This window comes from Culex quinquefasciatus, chromosome 3 (assembly GCF_015732765.1).
Source record: "Culex quinquefasciatus strain JHB chromosome 3, VPISU_Cqui_1.0_pri_paternal, whole genome shotgun sequence".
Lineage (NCBI taxonomy): Eukaryota > Metazoa > Arthropoda > Insecta > Diptera > Culicidae > Culex > Culex quinquefasciatus.
Window position 1 is genome coordinate 118,084,880 of NC_051863.1, and position 22,563 is coordinate 118,107,442.

Genomic DNA, 22,563 nt, shown 5'->3' on the forward strand with positions numbered 1-22,563 from the left:
GCAAATTTCCCGGGAAATCCCGGGATTTCCCGGGAAATTTCATTTTTTTCGAAAATTATTCTGATATTGTTTCTGGTTAAAATTTTGCAACAGAATTGTAAAGAACAGCAACTTTAATGGTCAAAATGAGTGTGAGGATCAATTAATGGCTTGATTGCTTGCAAAAAATTATGCAACTTTGAGAAAATATATAAATTTTCTAATTTTTTATGCCGTCTTAGAAATCGTACCGTATAATATCTGATTATTTGAAATATGATTGCATTCTTTAGGTAAATTTCATATGATACGAAGCTGTTTTTAGTGATTTTTCATGGTTCCATTTATGGTATGATTTCAATTATATCGGTAGCTAAAGTTCTTCATAAATTTGTAACTTCACAACCCTTTTCATATGATATGGTCACATCTCAATTCTTGGCCAGAAGAGGTGAATATCTTATTTTCAAAATTTAATGATTCAGCAAAAAAAATGGTTAAGAATGGTTGTCGAAAATAAATTAAATAATATTCATCCCATAATAGCATAATTTTTGTTGCCCATCATGTAAGCAAATAATATTCCTAGTTGTGAATGCTTGAAAAATAAATATTGTCTGAATTAAACCTTGACATGAAATTCACAGACAAGCTGATGATTTCAAAATGAACAGTAGATTGAAATGAATAAAATTAAATCAGGTTTGCTAATTACTATTACTTTTTGTATTATTTCAAAACATTGGTGCCAAAAAGGTAGGAAAATTTATACTTTCGCTTGTATTTCGGGAATTCCCGGGAAATTTTTTCCCGGGACGGGAAATTGGACGCTCTACATCATCAACAATAACACGTTAAATAAGAGCAATTCTCTACGAAATCGGTCTTTTTTCTCCAATTAATTTTTTTGTATTTTTTTATCCGGCTGAAACTTTTTTTGGTGCCTTCGATATGCCCAAAGAAGCCATTTTGCATCATTAGTTTGTCCATATAATTTTCCATACACATTTGGCAGTTGTCCATACAAAAATGATGTATGAAAATTCAAAAATCTGTATCTTTTGATGGAATTTTTTGATCGATTTGATGTCTCCGGCAAAGTTGTAGGAATGGATACGGACTACACTTAGAAAAATTATACACGGTAAAAAAATTGGTGATTTTTTGATTAACTTTTTGTCACTAAAACTTGATTTGCAGAAAACACTATTTTTTTTTATTTTTTGATCTGTTTTAGAGGACATAAAATGCCAACTTTTCAGAAATTTCCAGAATGGGCAAAAAATCTTTGACCGAGTTATGATTTTTTGAATCAATACAGATTTTTTCAAAAAATCGAAATACTGGTCGTAAAAAAATTTCAACTTCATTTTTCGATGTAAAATGGAATTTTCAATCATAAAGTACTTTAGTGAATTTTTGATAAAGTGCACCGTTTTCAAGTTATAGCCATTTTTAGGTAAGCTTTTTGAAAATAGTCGCAGTTTTTCATTTTTCAAAATTGGTGCCCATGTTTGCCCACCTTTGAAAAAAATATTTTTGAAAAGCTGAGAAAATTCTCTATATTTTGCTTTTCCGGACTTTGTTGATACGACCCATAGTAGCTGAGATATTGCCATGCAAAGGTTAAAAAACAAGAAAATTGATGTTTTCTAAGTCTCACCTCACCCAAACAATCCATCATTTTCTAATGTCGATATAGCAGCAACTAATGGTCCGATTTTCATTGTTAAAATATGAAATATTTGTCAAATTATCCGATCTTTTCGAAAACAATATTTAAAAAAGTCAAGTCAAGACTAACATTTCAAAAGGGCCAAACATTCAATCTAACAATCGTGTTTTTTTTGCAAATTAAGTTTGAGTGACAAAAGTTAATTAAAAAACTAACTTAATCCACCTATGTGGTTGGAGCCTTCCTCACAACAATGGCTGTACACAAGATTCATCTATTTTTTAGATCCGGCTTCCAAAAAGTACATCGATATCAATTAAGTGGCCAGGGTTGCCAGATCTTCGATGTTTTGCACTCGTTGGAAAGGTCTTTTGATAAGTTAACCAACAATAGGTCGGATAGTGGAGCCGGGCAAAGTTTACATACATTTAACTGAGATCCGGCTTCAAAAAAGTACATCAATATCACTTAAGTGGCCATATCTCGAGACAGGGCTGCCAGATCTTCAATGTTTTAGACTCGTTGGAAAGGTCTTTTGATAACCTAACCAACAATGGGTCGGATGGTGGATCCGGACATAGTTTACATACATTTAAGTGAGATCCGGCTTCAAAAAAGTATATCAATATGACTTAAGGGGCCATATCTCGAGACAGGGTTGCCAGATCTTCAATGTTTTGGACTCATTGCAAAGGTCTTTTGATAATCTAACCAACGATGGGTCGGACTATGGACTCGGACATAGTTTACATAGATTTAGGTAAGATCCGGCTTCAAAAAAGTATATCAATATCACTTAAGTGGCCATATCTCGAGACAGGGTTGCCAGATCTTCAATGTTTTGGACTCGTTGGAAAGGTCTTTTGATAACCTAACCAACGATGGATCGGATGATGGACCCGGACATAGTTTACATACAGTTAAGTGAGATCCAAATATATGTGAAAACACATTTTTATACATAACTTTTGAACTACTTATCGAATCTTCAATCTGTATAAAACTCGATCTATGGGACCCTAAACCAAGTCGAATGCAAAAAGTTCGGGTCAAATCGGTTCAGCCAGTGCCGAGAAACATGAGCTAGTTTGTTGGTCACATACATACATACATACACACACACATACACACACACATACACACACACATACACACAGACATTTGTTCAGTTTTTGATTCTGAGTCGATATGTATACATGAAGGTGGGTCTACGACGTTTTTATACGAAGTTCATTTTTAGAGCAGGATTATAGCCTTACCTCAGTGAGGAAGGCAAAATACACAAATGTCACTTAAGCGGTCATAACTTGAGACAGGGTTGCCAGATCTTCAATGTTTTGGACTCATTGAAAAGGTTTTTCGATTACCTACCCAACGATGGGCTGGATGATGGATCCGGACATAGTTTACATACATTTTAGTGAGATCCAGCTTCAAAAAAGTACATAAATATCACTTAAGTGGTCATAACTTAGGACAGGGTTGCCAGATCTCCAATGTTTTGTACTCATTAGAAAGGTCTTTTGATAACCTAACCAACGATGGGTCGAGTAAGGGGTCTGGATATAGTTTACATGCATTTATGTGAGATCCGATTCGCAACTCTGACACTTTTTTATACGTAACTTTTGAACTACTTATCGGATCTTCAAACAATTCAATAGTGCAGTATGGGTTACCAGACCAGATCGAATGCAGCTTATTTGACTCAAATCGCATCAGCCAGTGCCGAGAAAACTTGGCAAGAATTTTGAGCACCAAGGGGAATACGCACACACATACACACACACACACACAGACATTTGTTCAATTTTCGATTCTGAGTCGATAGGTATACATGAATATAGGTCTACGAGCTGTTTTTCAAAAGTTTATTTTTTGAGCAGGATTATAACCTTACCTCAGTGAGGAAGGCAAAATCACCAATTTATTTACCGTGTATAATTTTTTCAAGTGTAGTCCGTATCTATGCCTACAACTTTGCCAAAGACATCAAATCGATCAAGAAATTCCTTCAAAAGATACGGTTTTTTGAATTTTCATACATCATTTTTGTATGGACAGCTGCCAAATTTGTATGGAAAATGATATGGACAAACTAATGATGCAAAATGGCATCTTTGATCATATCGAAGGCACCAAAAAAGATTCAGTCGGATTAAAAAATACAAAAAAAATCGAATGATCGAATGGCGAATCCCAGCCCAGAACCGATTTAGATGGCAACAAATCGGGAGGCAGCTCATGACCCGAAGGTTGTCCGAGCAGTTAAAGTAAAGTATAGATTTTCGGCCCTTTTCGCGGATTTTTAACATGCCGGATTTTTTTAGGATTTTTTTTTTTCGTATAATACGGATTTTCAAGGAATTAGGAGCGGCCGTGGCTGACTGGTTACGGTGTTCGCTTTGTAAGCGAATGGTCCTGGGCTCGATTCCCATCTGCTCCCAACGAGAAATCATAGGATATATAAATCTTGAAACTCTGAACATGAACGAAAAATCAAAGTCGCTCGAGTCGGGGTTCGATCCCCCGTCCTTTGGATTGGTAAGCAAAAATGCTAACCACTAGGCCATCGCGACTTGGTAGGCTATGGCTGGAATTAGGAATACTGTTACTGTTACTATATACGCGCTGGGTCCTTGTCCATTTGACAAGGGTTCGGAAGTTCTAAATAACGTTTGAATCCGATTGATGCAAACGTTCTTCAGGGCGGGGCTTGTCGACTCAAGCTGAGGGACCTCGCGCTTGGCTAGCCAGCGTAGAAATGGGTCACCGAAGCTCGGCAGAGCTAACACCTTCCAAATGCCTATGCGAGTTATTTGCATGTATAGAATGTAGATCTAAAAATACATGGAAACAACTCAATTTGTAAGAAGCGACCGCGTGGTCCCGTTTGGTTGGTTGCACACACACACACACACACACACACACAATACGGATTTTCAAGGAATTTAATGATGGTAATAACAACTTCTTTTGATTAACATGATTTTTTGCTATGACCAATGCTTTTTCACTAAACATTTTTTATTCAACTGTAAGTTTGATTGTAAAAGGAAAATTGGGTTGTTTAAACATTACTATCAATTATTCTTTCTAAATTTCTTACAAAACAAATGTATCTTATAAAATATACAAAAGCTTGTGAAAACCTGTGAAAATCTTTTAAAATTATTTAAAACTCAGAACGATATCACTCGTAAATGCAAACTTGAAAATTCGTGAACTAAAAATGTTAAACAATCGAAAAACATAACAATTTAAAGCTACAAGTTAAATTTTCTTTTAATGCTTTCTAAAACGTACAAGTCATAAGCTTCAAATTGAAATTTTTATGCTGTGGATACCACGCAGTTTAATCTTGTTATGTCCCAAATTCCAAATTGTTGAATGACAAAGGCCAATTCTCGAAAAAAAGAGATGAAATGTTATCATGCTTTTTATAAAAACATCCTAAAAAAACTAAATATCAATATCGGGCTTCGATATGACCAGGGGATCTTGAGAGTCTTTATGTCAAATTTCAGCCAATTTATTCCTTCCAATTGAAATCGAAAAAAAATCTTCAAAAAAAAGTTGCTCTAGACCCCCCGACGAAATATTTCGCCGGAACCCGCAAAATGTCGGGAAAGGGCCCTTCTTTCATGGTGCCAAATATCAGACTTGCCGGTAGACTAATACAAGTTTCAAAAAAATCTGAAAAAACCCATCAAAAGCATCAATTAACCTGGTTACGCCCCTGTACCACCTCTACTCAGAGAACGGTGTTCTGCTAACCTTTGCCGGTGGAGTTTTGCCGCTGATTATGCTTTTGTTTTGATCAGCTGGCTGCTCAGCGAGAGAGAAGCTCGACGATAGCAACTTCAACTCCGCCAAGTTGTAGTGCGTAGCGCGGTTTGAAGAGAGTTGCGTGTTTGTAAAAACTGGCGGGAGAAAACGGAAAACGTGGCCCCCTGAAGAGAAGAGTGGAGTAAGTTAGGAAAAGCTGGAAAACGAGGGGAGTGTATTTTTTGTACGTGATGTGGATTAGCACCAGCGATGTGATTAGCTAGTTAGATTGGACGGTAATTAGTGTGTTGCGTGTGGCCGGTACGGTGCATTCAGGTGGGAGGTGTGTCGGTGGAAAGCAGTTCTATTTTTCTGTGAACTTGGAAATGGTTTGTCTGGATGGATGGAGTCAGATGAAGAATAACGGAATGACAATGGCACAGCGTGTTTTATCAGTAAGTTTGTTGTGCTGAATGAAATCATGGGTATTGTGTCTAAGTTTGAAGATGTTCTCTTTCCACATTACTCATAGTTGAACCATTTGTTTTATTGGAGTCATATTTGACAAGTTTCAAATATAATCTTTGATTAACGTTCGTTTTCGACTTCAAGGACTTAAAATTATGTTTTTTGTTCAAGTGACTAAGTTTTTTGGAAAAAGTAAATGCTGCGCTCAATAGACCAACGTAATTACAACCGAATAGTTTGAAAAGCCTTTCGAGAAGACGTTCAATCGAGCAATTTCAAATGTATTTACCAGCACGCAAAGTTTTAAGCCAATTGAAGTGTAGGAAAAGCGCAATAATTGATTTATCGTTTAGCTATATGGTCTTCCTTCATTCCTGGTCGTTTTTGCAAAGGTTGCATGTTGGACCGACAAACGCACCAATAATCGAAACGAGTGAAATTTCAAGGATCTACCACATCATTACAATTGTAAATGGAGTGAAAACAAAGTTGAGCGTGTTTTCAAGTGGCAAACACGCAAAACCAATTGGGAAAAGCTGGGTGGAAAAAGTGGTTCGAATAAGGCTTGTTACGACAAAAAAACTAAAACAGCGTCAGACGCGATTGTCCAGACGTGGATAAGACCTTTATTAGATTATTGTAATCGGCCGTTTAGTCATAAGTTTGCGTTTGTTTTGTTCTGGTTTTACGCTGGCATGGAAGGTGAGCATCAAGCATGTGACAATAAAAACATTGAGTATTAGTCACTCATTGACAACGATGTGTGACAAAAGGTCAAAGGTTGAAGGATTTCAAACATTTTAACTCAAAATTCGATCATTATAACAGTCATTGATGTAAAAAACCTCATAACCCATCAAGACCCACAAAAAGCGCATCATTTGCCCACTTGTTCAGCTTACCGGCACGAGCCAGCAATTTGCTAACCCTTTTCGTACAATAGGTTGGCGCGAAACGACTCATCCAACACAGATTGATAGTTGCAAAACACGCGGGAAAACGCATAGTTTACCCTAATATGAACGCTCAATCCCCTCTGAAACTGACTTACCCTTCGGACGAACCGCTGCATCCAGTCCTGGGCGGTGGCGCTGATCAGCTGACACGATCCGTTAACGTTATCCATCACAACGGCGCAGAACACGTTCAGGTTGTGGAGCAGTATCAGAAAGTTATCCACAAAGTTGTACATGGTTACGCGGGGAACATTGAGGATACGCTACCTCCACCTGTGTTTTTTTTCAATATAGTCGATTTCAAGGACCCGCACTAAGAGCTGCACTTTTCCGCACGCCACGATTCCTTTCCCGACGACGTCGAACGTTCCACTGACCGAGGAGATGGGCCACTCCAGGAGTGCCAACAAGGGGAGACACAAATGACCAAAACAACATTATACTCAGTTTCATAAAAAATAATAATTTCGACTTACAAAGGTTTTAATTCTAAGCTACCAAAGAACCATGTCATTTTGAAAATTATGTAAAACTAAAGAAGCATTTTTTTTTTCGTTCATTTTATATCAGTATTTTCCAAAGTAGGTACTGGACCTCACTAGTGGGGTCTGACAAGTACCTGGACCATGAGCTAAAATAGTTTGGGAATCAGTGTTTTAAACTATGAGACTTGAAAGTATACGGAATTATTTAATTGTGGAATCTATAGCACATAATGAAAACATAACTTAAGTTTTTGTCTTATTCAATGTATGTGCAAAATTAATAAAATTAAATTTGAGGCGAAAAACAAATATTTTGATCTTTTTAATATTATTTACGAATGTCATGATTTTCTCCATGAAAATGTGTATAAATTGGAAAATGGACTACATTTTGGAATTTCAATTTGTTGGTTTATCTATCAAAACAAACATAATTAATTTCTGAAGTTAAAAGTGTTATTGGTACAGAAATATTTTCTTTGTATCAAGAGTTTTGTTTGAAATTCAAATTCAAAATTCTGGGATAATAGCTTTGTTTGGCTAAGGTTATTGTTTTTGTGCATCTAACTGTACAACGTTTTCAAATTATAATTTTGTTTTCGTAATAAATATTACCGATCATCACAAACGTTTAAATGTTTTAGCTATTCTGTTTTTTCTATCTGTATTTTGGTTGTGAAGGAATCGTTTTATGTTTTGATAAAAATAAACAACTACAAAATCTTGTTTTAAAAGCAGTTTTGCAAATAACCTGCATCTAAAAGTATCGGTATTTATAGATTATTTTAATAAAGATAAAGGATTTCAGTCAAGATATGTGATTTTAACAAATATTCATGACATATTAATATATTTTTTAAACAAATATTTTTAATATACCCATATACTGTTTCGAAACAATTCATGATTTATTTATTTTTTATTTTTATGAAACTTTGGCCTTCAATTTCTTGTAACATCATTAGTTTTCCTACAAATTTAGGGACTGAGTGACCTTTGTCAATATTTCGCAACCTTTAAAAAAAACAAATTTGAGCAATCAGACCTACATTTTAATTGCGCCAAGCAAAATTGTTAATCCTTTTTAAAAGATATGTTGTGATTAATTAAAAAAAGCTTAATATATTTATTTCAAAGAGTTGAGATAATTTTAAACAAGTTTCACTTGAGATAATTTTACACAATTTGCACTTTTTATTATCGATTGAAAATTGATGGAAAATTGAATAGAAGTAGCAGTAGTCTTTCTTTTTTTAAAGTCGGATCAGAAATGTTCAAAAAAGCAAATTTTAGATGATTGTCTCAGCTTTTCGGATTTTTTTATTTCAAAGAGTTGAGATAATTTTAAACAAGTTTCACTTGAGATAATTTTACACAATTTGCACTTTTTATTATCGATTGAAAATTGATGGAAAATTGAATAGAAGTAGCAGTAGTCTTTCTTTTTATTAAAGTCGGATCAGAAATGTTCAAAAAAGCAAATTTTAGATGATTGTCTCAGCTTTTCGGATTTTTTTTTTCAAAAATGGACAAGAATGAACATTATTTAACAAAATTAAAAAAATATATGTATATTTTGCTGAACAATTTTACCTTAATAATTACAATAAGGACTTTGCAAATATTTTTCAAAGTTTTTGTCGCCCGAGCAGAAGTGCGGTGCTTCGGTGGACGCGCAGTCCTGTTTTTTCGTGATAATTTTCGTCTCTTTTGTGTTGCTATTTGTGTGCATGGGGTGATTGGTTTTATGTGAGTAGGTTTTATGTGATTAGGTTTTATTTTTTATGTTATTTTCTTTCTCTCCATTTCCTCAGTTTGATTTGCGATGCCTTTCCGTCGGGTCGTGTTTTTTCGCGTTCGTCGTCGGTGTGTTTTTGTTTTTTTCGCGTGCGTGTATGTGTGTAAAAGTGCGGCTGGTTCTGGTTGTCATCGATGACAATTGAGCCAGTCTTATTTGCGATGCCTTTCGGTCGGGTCGCAGGGTTTTTCGCGTTCGTCGTCGGTGTGCAATAACAACAAAACCTTATCATACCATTTCAGCTCGATAAACATCGTAACTCGTCGTTCGCTTCGTTAATCAGTACCCCACTAAACATGAATCATGTAAAACTCGTAAAAACATCTCAATTAAAAAGTCAGACTGTTAAATTCTTCATCATTTAATTACAAATAATTTTGGTTCTATCTTTCCACAGCCGGCTGTCTAAGATAAATCCATTTCAATTAAAAGTTAACAGCCGATAAACGGGAAATGACTCATCCGCAGCATCCGATTGCTTGCCTTGAGATTAAAACATAATACCTTTCAACAAACACTATGATTTTGGGTCGCATCATCATCTTCTATGGTGAATCCTGACCAAACACCCTATCCTACTAACAAATTTTCAGGTTCCTGGCGCTTGTGGGGTGTAAGCACAGAGTAAATCAGCTGCCCTAGTAGCAACCTGCGCTAACTAACATTACCGTCCCTTAAAATCGAGATCTACAAACTGACATGGCGGGCGCCGTTGGTGGCCAATGACTGTTACCTATTCGCAACTGATCTAGCTTTAGCAATCATGGTGTTTTATCTTTTCAGCGCATTCATACATGCTGTTGATAAGGGAAACACCACTAGATCGTCGAAGCATATAATCAGTAGTGCTGAAAGGATATTACGGTTCTGTTCAGCAACGGAGGGGCAACCATGGGTGATCTCTCATGCTCATGCTCATGCTCATTTTTCAAAGTTTTTGTCGCCCGCCTTCAAAGCTGCCTGAATAATCAGGGAGCAAAAAAAAAATTTTTTTCGAAAAACTTAAAAATTTTAATATAAATTAAAGTTAAAATGCATTTTCCCGCGTTTATAATCATATTTAGCATGATTGAACTCCTTTGAAAACATTTTAAATTTTCATGAAACACCAATGTACAGTCCCTCGATAAGTTTTTTTTTCGCGAAAAAAAAAAATTCTGTCGATACCTCGATATTTTTAAAACTAATGATTTGAAAGCTACTGTACGCCTGTAAAATGCATTTTAAAACATCTTTTCATCCAACTGTTAAAACCTAGGCTTGTAATTTCAATTTTCATTAGAGGTTAGAGCCGAGGGACATAAACTTCAAAAAATATTTGCAACGGCCTAACTCAAGAAATAATAACAAAAGTAATTTAAATTAACAGTTCCATTAGAAACTTCAATATGATTTTAATTTTGAATGATTTTTATTGAGTGCATTTGATGTTTAAAAAAAAATCGATTTTGAAAATCATCAAATTATAATTTGACCAAAAACAAAACATTTATCCTACCTTATAGCTCAAAAGTGTGTCTGCATATTAAACAAATGAAAAAAATCAAATGGAGTAAAGTTTATCAAATCGTGTTTTTGTGACAAAAAAAAAATTTATGTAATGTATAATTTTTAAAGGTAAATTTTTTTCGGAATAGTCCACTCCTAATCATAACCTGCAACTTTTTCGAAGATACCAAATAGATCAGAAAGTCCCTTCTCAAGCAAGGTTGTTAATCGTCGATAATATTATCGTTATCCCGATAATTCTATCAGTGACAATCTTATCGCCGATAACGAACGATAACTCATTTTTCAAATGTTTCCTAAATTGGCTCAATCCATTAATATCATATTTAATTTTCAAAGCATTTGCCTAGAATATTTTTTTCTGAAAATTAAATAAAGCAATATGGGTATCAAATGAAGCGATAATTTACCTGCATTTTCACTGCTTTAGAGATTTTTGATTGAAATACTATTTATTTTTACAAAATACCGTATTTTCTCGAAAATACTCAAATATTTATAATTCAAAATCTGGGTATCAAACGTTTCGAACTGTTGCTTGCGTCTTCACTGTTTTAGGGATTTTTGAATAAAATATTAAATTTTCACAAAAAAAGGTATTTTCTCGAAAATACTCGAATTCTCATAATTAGCAAACGATCCGATTTTTTTCTTGCATTCACTGTTGTAACGTTTTTTGAGTATTCCATTAAAATAAACTCTAAAGCAATGAAAATGCAGGTATAATTTTGCTTCGTTTGATACCCGCAGTGAAAATTATGAAAATTTTAGTAATTTCTAAAAAATACGGTATTTAATAAAAAAAGTGTTTAATTCAAAAAAACTCTTAACAGTGAAAATGCATGCAAATACCCATATCGCATATTGTAAAAATTTAAGTATTTTCGAGAAAATACAGTATTTTGTGTTTTTTTTAGTATTTATACTTTGAAGCATACCATATTATCAAAAGAATATTTTCTAAGAGTAAGCATGAAAATTCAACAAAATTTGGTAGGATTTAGTCAATTTTATAAATATTAAATATATGATATCGTTCGTTATCGCCGATAGAATTATCGGAATAACGATAACAATAGAACTATCGGTATCGTTATCGAACCTCGATAATTTTATCGTTAACAACCTTCTCAGTGAGTCTCAATAAGTTCTCGAGAAACATTGTGCTGAACATTTCCATAGCATTTTTCATGGACAGCCCACACATTTGTATGGACGAAATGCGAAATGACTTAATTGGACATAAGAATTGATGGACAAAGTATCATAACATTTTTTAAAAAATATTGAAAATAATGATTCTTGCTTATGTTATGAAAATATCAATTAACAAAAATTAATTTTGCTTTATAATTGTTTTGTTGTGAAATGTAGACATAACAAAACATAATATTATATTTATACCTGAGCAAATGTTTATATTAAACGAGAGACTGAAGGTAATTAAATGTGCGTCAAATCATCAACTCAAATTGACCAATTTGGTACTGTTTGTAAGTAAAATTTCAATTCTATCTTCTGTTTTTTTAATCTACTGAGTGTAGAAACATTGCAAAAAAGAGCAATATTTGCAAGTCTAAATACTTCACACTCGTCATCAACATATAAACCAACACACACACACTCGATTTAGTTATTCCAGGCCATTCTTCATCGCGCGTTCCAGAACCGAAAATAGCACACCGTTCAAACGAACCCGGACGAAACGTACCCCACCGCGGCAAGTGTCCAACTGGACGCACTGGTCAATCATTGTTCTAGTGGGCGCTGCGCAGGTTGAAGCCTCCTAGCAGCAATTGAATTTGAATAATTTTGCCGGGCCCGGTATTTACTACTGTTGAACTGGCTGGGCTGGGTGACGACTGTTTCGGGAAGCCATAAAGCTGGTGGTTCAGTGAGGGGCCAGGGAGTTCGATAACAGAAGATGGCAACATGGACAGAGAAGGATGAGCGGAATGGCCGGGCGGTGTCCTACTTTATGGTGTGGTTATAAGAAGTGATTTGTTGAATGGATTTGAAGGAATCTTCAAGATTAGTTAAATGTCCATTGGTTCATTGTAAGAAAGTAACCGCTTTATATGCTCAAATCTCAAATCTGCCTGTCGCAAAACGAACTGTTAAACTGGCAACGCGTTTTCTAGAAAGACGAAGATCTTTCACTCGTGCCACAATTTCTTGAGACATCATTAACCAAATCGGATTAAATTTATAAAAAAAAACAAGTTTTTTGCTTTGTTTGTTGTTTGTTGTTTGTTGTTTGTTGTTTGTTGTTTGTTGTTTGTTGTTTGTTGTTTGTTGTTTGTTGTTTGTTGTTTGTTGTTTGTTGTTTGTTGTTTGTTGTTTGTTGTTTGTTGTTTGTTGTTTGTTGTTTGTTGTTTGTTGTTTGTTGTTTGTTGTTTGTTGTTTGTTGTTTGTTGTTTGTTGTTTGTTGTTTGTTGTTTGTTGTTTGTTGTTTGTTGTTTGTTGTTTGTTGTTTGTTGTTTGTTGTTTGTTGTTTGTTGTTTGTTGTTTGTTGTTTGTTGTTTGTTGTTTGTTGTTTGTTGTTTGTTGTTTGTTGTTTGTTGTTTGTTGTTTGTTGTTTGTTGTTTGTTGTTTGTTGTTTGTTGTTTGTTGTTTGTTGTTTGTTGTTTGTTGTTTGTTGTTTGTTGTTTGTTGTTTGTTGTTTGTTGTTTGTTGTTTGTTGTTTGTTGTTTGTTGTTTGTTGTTTGTTGTTTGTTGTTTGTTGTTTGTTGTTTGTTGTTTGTTGTTTGTTGTTTGTTGTTTGTTGTTTGTTGTTTGTTGTTTGTTGTTTGTTGTTTGTTGTTTGTTGTTTGTTGTTTGTTGTTTGTTGTTTGTTGTTTGTTGTTTGTTGTTTGTTGTTTGTTGTTTGTTGTTTGTTGTTTGTTGTTTGTTGTTTGTTGTTTGTTGTTTGTTGTTTGTTGTTTTTTGTTTTAGTCCCTTCATGGGTTATGAGAAAAATAACTTTACTTACCTCGACATTTTTTTTCATTTCCTGAATTTAAAAAAGTCAAACAACAAAAGTAAAAAAGGTAAAAACCAGTAGAGAAGTAATCAGATGAAAACTTAAAAGTTTGGAACACTTTTTGGAGGCCATTTCCATCGCATTTTTTCATCACCCTAAAATATTATGACATTAGTTCCCATTCCGACCACTAGAGGCGCATACATTTTCTTATTAGATGAGCTGTCACAACATTCACGCTAAACGTCAAACTTTTGTGTACCTTCTTCGCAGTTCATTCCACGTCACATTCGTAGTTTTAGCTGGTAATTTTCAACATAATTCGCTAGAATTGCGCATATTTTACTAACAATTGGACTTAATTTATATTGTTCCAGAGGATTTCTTACCACCAACATCAATATGAGCCGCCAATCCAATGAAGTCGATGAGCTATTCGATGTGAAGAATTCCTTCTACATCGGCAACTATCAGCACTGCATCAATGAGGCGAACAAGATTGGGGTGAGTCAAAACTAGATCAGTTCATGTTTAAGCCAGTTCTAATACGGGTTATGATTAATTTACAGAAACCATCGCTCGAGAAGGACGTCTTCCTGTACCGGGCTTACATCGCGCAGCACAAGTACCGAGTCGTGCTGGACGAGATCAAGCCCAGCAATGACACTCCGCTTCTGGCGCTGCGCCACCTAGCCGAGTACTTGTCCAACCGGTCCCGCAAGGAAGCCATCGTAAGCCTGTTCGACGACAAGTTCAAGCAGGACATCAACTCGCTGGACGTGATCTGGATCATCGTTGAGGCCATCATCTACTGCAACGAGGGAACTTATGAGACGGCTTTGAAGTGAGTTTTTCGTTGTTTAGCTTAGAGTCAATCGATGAACGAGTTTGCATTTTCAGGATTCTCCACGGAAACTTCAACCTGGAGTGCCTGTCGCTGCAGCTGCAATGCTTGCTGAATATGTCGCGGGTTGATCTGGCCAAGCAGGTGCTGGCTACGATGCAGGAGAAAGACGATGACGCCACGTTAACGCAGCTGTCCCAGGCTTGGTTGAACATCCAGCTGGGCGGTGAGAAGCTCCAGGATGCCTTCTTCATCTTCCAGGACTTTTGCGACAAGTTTTCACCCTCGCTGCTGCTGCTGAACGGCCAGGCCGTGTGCTACATCGGTCAGCAAAAGTACGACGACGCGGAGAACGTGCTGCGGGAGTGTTTGAACCGTGACCCGAACAACTACGACACGCTGATCAACCTGCTGGCGCTTTCGCAGCAGAAGGAGAAGAACAACAGTCTGTTCAACCGGTATCTGTCGCAGGTGCTGGACGAGCACAAGGACAGTGCCCTGGTAGCCACCTACAACAAGAAACAGTCCGAGTTTGACCGGCTGGTGATGCAATATGGGCCGTCGAACAGTACCGATGCCCAGGATATCGTCGTTTGAATGAGTGTAGTCTTATAAAGAGCTTGATGTATTGATTTTTAAAATGTAAGGTACTTGAACTAAAACAATGATAACAACATGTAGGAATTAACGTTTGTTTATTTTACAAAAAGAAAAGTAATCTTAAATCGCCTGCCAAACAATTCTTCGAACTATTATCATCTTTCATCATCCAGAGCTAGTTTCTCCAAATCTGAGATCCATGTATGTATCGCTTATGTATCTGAACCACCACCAAACTACAGTCGACAATTTCATCTACGACAACAGAATTTTTTTTGAAAACATAACTCTTTTAATTTTATCCTGAAGGGTCCTGAAGATTCACGTCTTCAAAGGATCCAATATTTACCCACAAACCTTAAAAAAACACATTGTTTTGAATTGAATTGCAATTCATTATAATAATAAAACTTCCTTCTTATTTTACGGACGTAGTCAACAAGCGGTGGGCCCACACAAGAGAATCCTATTGGATGGAATGAGTCCACTTGCGAGATGTTGGCTACCCGTTGCCGACGTGAGGTGTTAGAAGCGTTATCCTCGCGTTGGCGTTACTATTTGCTCGTTCGGAACAAACTACATCAAATTCTTGTTGGATTCGTTGTTATTCCATAGATTGGTAGTCATTTAGGGTTGAATTTATGATTAAAAATGCACGGAATTGGTTTATTAATTGATGATTCACATTAATTAATAATACTTATTGTGTCTCGTACATGGTACATTAGTTATGCATAATTCTATGTTGATCAGCTTTCACTATTGCGCGCATAAGTAAAAGGATTATGCTCCACAGTTTCACGGTTGTGTTTTTGGAAACGTACAAATGTTTAATGGCGAAACAGTTTGCTAGAATTTACGGATATTTCAGTAAATTTATGACATAAATCGAAAAAGTTCTGAAAAACAATTCTAGTTTTGGCATAATAAACTAAATAAATACTTATTTATTACTTAAATTCCATATCTCAAAATTCCATGTTCCAGAATTCCATTTGAATGAATGAATGAATGAATAATTCTCATACCCGCAGGCGGCTTAGTGCAGTTCACAGGTGTTCGCTTGATCAAACAGTTCGTCATCTGATGTTCAGTGTCCTTGATCCAGAATTTCTGTGTATGGGACGTCGTTTGGTCCTCACCAATCTGCCTGAAATTTTCAGGGGTTGTTTGTACTTATAAAACTAGCATCTGGCCAAAATATGAGCACTCTAGATCAACGGGAAGTGGGGCAAATCGGGACACAAAAAATTATGGTAAAAAAAATCAAAATGCATCTGAAAGAACTTGAAAAATGCAACAAAATGCAGAGTAGAGCATCCCAATTAGTTTAATCTAAAGAGAGTTATGGGCATTTTAGTGAAATAAATAGCACTATTTTAAAATTCAAATAAAAAAGTGTTCCTTCCAGACAGCAGGGTAGGTAAACCATCACCATTGCACTATCATTGATGCATATTTCGGTGCGTTCCTCGTCTCTTAAAATTTCTCTTCTCTTTCGCAGCCGAGTGATGGTCGGCTTGCTATCGCGAATATCGAAATAATCATCATCAAAAGAAAATCATTGGACGATTATCAAGAGAAAAAATCCGGAGGGAGCATGGCTCTTCGCTCTCGCGCACGAAATATCGGTAAAAGGAATCTAAAAAAAATCATCACCTTGATTATTCGGCGGAACATCTTTTTCACTACTACACTTGCAAGTGTAACGTCACACGTCCAAATATGACCAGTCACATTTTGTAGATGGGTAATGTGTGTAAACAAAGTGAAATAAATATTTTTAAGCGGTGCTGACAAGGAAATTCACAAAAAATCATCAACAGATTGATTTTCTTGGTGAATAAAGTTCGCAAGCGAAATTGATTTTTTTGCGATTATTCCATCCCTGCTTCCAGATATCAACTCGATTTGACCTGCAGTTTGTAGTGGAACTGGGAATGCTTTGGGTAAGGCAGTTGAACATATTAATTTGATACTTTACTTTCAGTAATTTTTTTGGTTGTTTAATATTTGCTCGAGGAACCCCTTAAATCAAATTTTCCGGTGATAATTCTATCATATTCGTGTTCCTGAGAATACTTCACAGTAGAAACATGCATGAACATGTTTTTCTCATCCATTTTAACCCCTTAAAAAATAAAGTTTAAAAAAGATCGTCGAATCACATTTATTGAAAATCAAGTTATAGCATGCTAAGAAAAATTTGATGCTTTTCTATGGAAAACCGTTGATTCCGGAATCATCGGATGTATTACCAATGCACCAGTTCTAGGTACAACGAATCCATGTGCTCTCTTCGGGAAAAATGTTCTCTAGACCATTCCCCTTAGGCTTGGCCATACCAGAAGTTGCCGTTTGATTTTCTCAGACCTGTAGGATCGTTTGAACAAAAAGTTCAAATTTCTCATAGTAATTCCTATGTAAACCCTGATGCGCGCAGCCAGTTTACATTATTGGCCCTTAAACCCAAGATCTTCAAACCGACATGGTGGGCGCCGTTGGTGGTCAGCAACTGGAACCTTTTTGCAGCTGTTCAAGTTATATCGAACTTGGTTCGCTACTGGTACGCAATTGCTGAGGTTTATGTAAGAGCGAAGAACTTTCCTTATTCGCCATACATACTTTGGAGAAAAACAATTCGGCCTGACTATATATTTTTGTCAATTAAGGTAGGTCAGAGTAATAACTCACCATTCATACCAATTTTAACGAGTTAAAAATCAATTCATTGGCAAGGCAATTTCCAAAAAAGTATGGCAAAGTTTCCGTTTGGTTTGGTTCAGAAGATGCATTGCACCATCCTCTACCACTGTAATATTATAATAGGCCAAATTGCGATAACGCTTCCACCTCGTAATGAATATATCGGGAGTTCAATCCCCGGCTCGAACAAACCTGGGGAACGTTTCCTTTCGAATATATCTATTTATCTGAACACCTAAGGGAAGCCCTTCGATTCTCCTTAGAAACACGGAAAGACTTTCGTTTACCATCGAATCAAATAGAAAAGAATTGTTTGCACGTTCAACCTTATGCGCAAGTCGTGATCCTTTAAATTTCCCTTATTCAATTTTAAAAAAATGGTTCCCAATTTCCTGCAAGAAACAAATGGTCCATAAACTGTCGACCAAATTTCATCATGTTCGCTCCACTTTCAAAATTGCACCCACATTTTAAACACTTGACGCAATCAAGTGCCTCCCCTTGCGGGCAAACCTTCAGACGGCGGCGGTTACCTTCCACAGTGTTAGGTCTGGGCCAAAGTTGTATAAATTCCCAATTACTTTTTCATTACGGCCCATTACGCCCGGAGTGGAGAGTACAAAGAGGCCACCGATCTCGTTCGTCCCATATTGTCACGTGTCGATTGGGGTGGGGAGGAGGCCAATTACTTCTCCACGTGGTGGCAGCGTTGTTGCATGTGTGGATTACAGCACGTGGAAACGAGAGGGGGTTGTGGGTGGTAAAATCAGTTTACGGCAAAGGAGGCAGCAATTTTGCTCTGTTTTGTGGGGTCGGAAAAGTTTTTCCGAACGTGGCGTCGCTGGTTCGGGTGATTTTAAATTTACTCAATTTACGTGTCGACACGTTCTCGTAAAGGCATGCATCGAGCGTCGGGTTCTTTGGAACCGATTTGACCGGGCAACCTGGGATGGCTGGAAATTTTATTTTCCCTTTTCAAAGTGATTTAGGTGGCATGCTGGCACGTCTGTAGTTTAAAATCTCATGTGTTTGTGGCGATGATAAAATATGTAAATTGAGCTAAGCTCGAGGCTAATGTAATGGAAATCTGATTAATTACGGAACATCCGATTGAAAGAACGTGATTTGCATGCAGTTTAATCTAAAATTAGGTACAGCGATTTAGCTAATTTTTAGATATTTTTTGAAAAAATAGTTGTTACACTAAAACCCCGGTTTACGCTCAGGCTTTACGCTTTGTATTTCGTCGATTTCTCTGGAACGACGCAATATTTTTGCAATCTTTTTAAAGCGATTTATAGGTCTTGTGCAGATCTACAAATTGCTTTCAAAAGAATGTAAAAACATTACACTGTTTTCTAGAAATCAACCAAACAAAAAGCGTAACGCCTGCGCGTAAACGGGGGTTTTAGTGTATTAGAAAAATAAAGCGAAACCAAAACCGTAACGCACCTAACGGATTTCTACCCCTAAATCATAGCAGGCAGCTGTTCGTCACTTTCTACCCCATCCATACATTGCTAACGGACCATGTTCGCTCTTCATCAGGTTCCTTTCTTCAACACTGAACCGGTATCGCTTCTCGGCCTAAAGGCTAAGATCAAAGTGTAGTATCTGTTCTTATCAGCTTAACATCTGATAGCTCTCCCATAGGGGAGACAACAAATGTTAAACTGATTTTTGGGAAAGCGGTGGAACGTTTAGGGGCTTGCTCCACTTCCACCACGGGTTGGCCCGGTATTGCAGTACCGCCGGGATCGGCCCACATTATCTCTAACAAAAAAAGAAAATAGCTTTCAAGAGTCTTGGAATGGAACAGGTCCATTCGAGTAGTTTTGTGTGTTCCTTATGGTAGCAATTCAGAGCTATAGCAAGGGTGGAGAATTTTGTGCAAAGTGTGCAATATTGTGTTTTATTCGGTTATAAGTAGGGTAAGTGAAATTTCACGATTTCGCGGACAGCGTGAAATCCGCGAAATTTGTCTTTTTCCGCGAAATCCCGTGAAATTTTATGTTTGTGTGAAACTGTAACGATACCATTGTTCAATTACTAATAACAGTGGATTTTCTCGTTGTCGATACTGAAGGGACAAAGCAATCTTCATGAATGGACTGTCATTTTTTTTACAACTGGAGCAATATTGATATCGAGAAGATCGACAGCCAGAGAGGGCTACATGTCGCAGAAAATTCAAACTATTTTACTCATTTTGGCTGGACAAGATTGTTGAATCTTGCTTTGATTTGAAATTCTATAAAATGTAAACTGATATAACAGAAGCAAATCAGCGAAAACTTTTTGATAATACACATGCCCTACATTTTGTTTTAAAATATAAATAGAGCCATAAACCATCCATAAACCAGATGGTAACTTTATTGAAAATTATGAGATTTTTTTGTGTAACGTTCAAATTTAGTGAAGATTTTTTTAGTTTATTGAAGAATAATATATACAGCAATTCCATTTGAAAAGAGCCTAAACCGAAAAAAAGTTCTCCGATCGGGCTCAAACATTTTCTGGGGGTTCCTTGGCCAAAATAATTAGACCCGTATTTTTTATTTGGCCATTAGGGTGACGTACATCGTGCCAGGGTGGTTCAAAAAATTGCAATTTTCGTCATTTTTCGCAAAAACCTCTTTTTCCGAAAAGTCATATCTCCGCGTCATTTCATCCGATTTCAGCTGTCTTAGACGCAAAAGAAAGGTGGTGAGTTTGGCTATTTGGGAAAATTAGTAAGAGGTTTCAAAAATCTAGCTTACCATTTGAAAAAGTCGCATGAAAACTTAAAATGGCGTTTTGACCGTGTCTGGACCAAAGAGCCTATGTCTGTAAATATTTTTATCGGATTCCTCGGAAAATTTCACATGACATTTAAAAAATTGGCGATGTCGAACCGTACGTTTCCGAGATATGATTTTTTGATGACTGAGTTTTTCGACGCGCCACGCGCAAAAACGGGAAAATGACGAAATAGGCAAAAAATCATCTTTTTCCACTAAAACTGCGATAACTTTAAAATTTCAGCGATGACCTATAGATGTTATGGTAACAAAAGTTGCGTCTTTCAACTACGAAAATTTTGATACCCAAAACATCTATAGGTCATCGCTGAAATTTTTAAGTTATCGCAGTTTTAGTGAAAAAAGTTGATTTTTTGCCGATTTCGTCATTTTCCCGTTTTTGCGCGTGGCGCGTCGAAAACTCAGTTTTAATTTTCAAAAATCATATCTCTGAAACGTACGGTTCGACATCGCCAATTTTTTAATTTTGAAATTTTCCAAATTTTTCAGAATATCTATTTACAGCCATTTTAATTTTCATGCGATTTTCGACTAAATGGTAAGCTAAACTTCTTACTATTTTCCCAAATAGCCAAACTCATCACCTTTTTTGCGTCTAAGATATGATTTTTCGGAAAAAGAGGTTTTTGCGAAAAATGACGAAAATTGCCATTTTTTGAACCACCCTAGCACGATGTAGGTCACCCCAATGGCCAAACAAAAAAAATACGGGTCTAATTATTTTGGCCAGGAACCCCAAGAAAAAATTTGAGCCCGATCGGAGAACTTTTTTTTCGGTTTAGGCTCTTTTCAAATGGAATTGCTGTATAATTAAGCATAAAAAATAGTTTCTGCGATTTGAACAATAGATTTTCAGAGTTATTTTAGCATTTTTCACGTTCCGCGAAATTTGCGTGAAATTTGTTGTTTTGAAATTGAGGTCCCCGTGAAATTTGCTATTTTTGAGCGTGAAAAATCACTAAGCCTAGTTATAAGGTCTCCTCAAAAAAAAAAAAAAATACTCTAGAACTGTCATTTAACCACACCAATCCGGTATTCCATTTTTGCATTAAAAATTTTATGAAGAAAAAAAATTGCATTAACTCAAACGCTCGGGTACTCATTTGACCCCTTATTATTTTTCTTAAAAATTCTCATAACTTTTTTTATAATTGAATAATTTGGATGCTTCCTGTTGAGCAGTTCTCTAGGATTTCGGTCATTCGATTTTTTTTGTAATTTTTAATCCGACTGAAACTTTTTTGGTGCCTTCGGTATGCCCAAAGAAGCCATTTTGCATCATTAGTTTGTCCATATAATTTTCCATACAAATTCGGCAGCTGTCCATACAAAAATGATGTATGAAAATTCAAAAATCTGTATCTTTTGAAGGAATTTTTTGATCGATTTGGTGTCTTCGGCAAAGTTGTAGGTATGGATACGGACTACACTGGAAAAAATAATACACGGTAAAAAATTTGGTGATTTTTTATTTAACTTTATCACTAAAACTTGATTTACAAAAAAACACTATTTTTAATTTTTTTTATTTTTTGATATGTTTTAGAAGGCATAAAATGCCAACTTTTCAGAAATTTCCAGGTTGTGCAAAAAATCACTGACCGAGTTATGAATTTTTTAATCAATACTGATTTTTTCAAAAAATCGAAATTTTGGTCGTAAAAATTTTTCAACTTCATTTTTCGATGTAAAATCAAATTTGCAATCAAAAAGTACTTTACTAAAATTTTGATAAAGTGCACCGTTTTCAAGTTATAGCCATATTTAAGTGACTTTTTTGAAAATAGTCGCAGTTTTTCATTTTTTTAAATTAGTGCACATGTTTGCCCAGTTTTGAAAAAAATATTTTTGAAAAGCTGAGAAAATTCTCTATATTTTGCTTATTCGGACTATGTTGATACGACCTTTAGTTGCTGAGATATTGCAATGCAAAGGTTTAAAAACAGGAAAATTGATGTTTTCTAAGTTTCACCCAAACAACCCACCATTTTCTATCGTCAATATCTCAG

At 35.9% G+C, this 22,563-nt stretch overlaps 1 protein-coding gene, 1 long non-coding RNA gene and 1 other non-coding gene across 3 annotated transcripts; 2 read left to right on the forward strand and 1 right to left on the reverse strand.

Annotated features, from left to right (window-relative positions):
• Positions 1-13,786: 13,786 nt before the first annotated feature.
• On the forward strand, positions 13,787-15,128 carry LOC6049748 (coatomer subunit epsilon). The gene is made up of 4 exons (XM_001866423.2): positions 13,787-13,905; positions 13,978-14,104; positions 14,170-14,444; positions 14,501-15,128. The coding sequence occupies exons 2-4, from the start codon at positions 14,003-14,005 to the stop codon at positions 15,039-15,041; spliced, it is 918 nt and encodes a 305-aa protein (XP_001866458.2). The 5' UTR covers positions 13,787-13,905; positions 13,978-14,002; the 3' UTR covers positions 15,042-15,128.
• On the reverse strand, positions 15,123-15,532 carry LOC119770409. The gene is made up of 2 exons (XR_005278805.1): positions 15,402-15,532; positions 15,123-15,299 (listed from the first exon to the last, which is right to left on the reverse strand). It is a non-coding gene; the product is annotated as an uncharacterized LOC119770409 (long non-coding RNA).
• A 3,792-nt stretch (positions 15,533-19,324) lies between these two features.
• LOC119770882 lies at positions 19,325-19,521 on the forward strand. Its single transcript, XR_005279041.1, has one exon. It is a non-coding gene; the product is annotated as a U2 spliceosomal RNA (small nuclear RNA).
• Positions 19,522-22,563: the final 3,042 nt, after the last annotated feature.

Coding starts and splice junctions, on each gene's coding strand:
- LOC6049748 (XM_001866423.2), top strand. CDS start 14,003: ATGAGCCGCCAATCCAATGAAGTCGATGAGCTATTCGATGTGAAGAAT. Junction 14,105..14,169: donor ATGAGGCGAACAAGATTGGG/GTGAGTCAAAAC, acceptor ATTAATTTACAG/AAACCATCGCTCGAGAAGGA. Junction 14,445..14,500: donor ACTTATGAGACGGCTTTGAA/GTGAGTTTTTCG, acceptor TTGCATTTTCAG/GATTCTCCACGGAAACTTCA.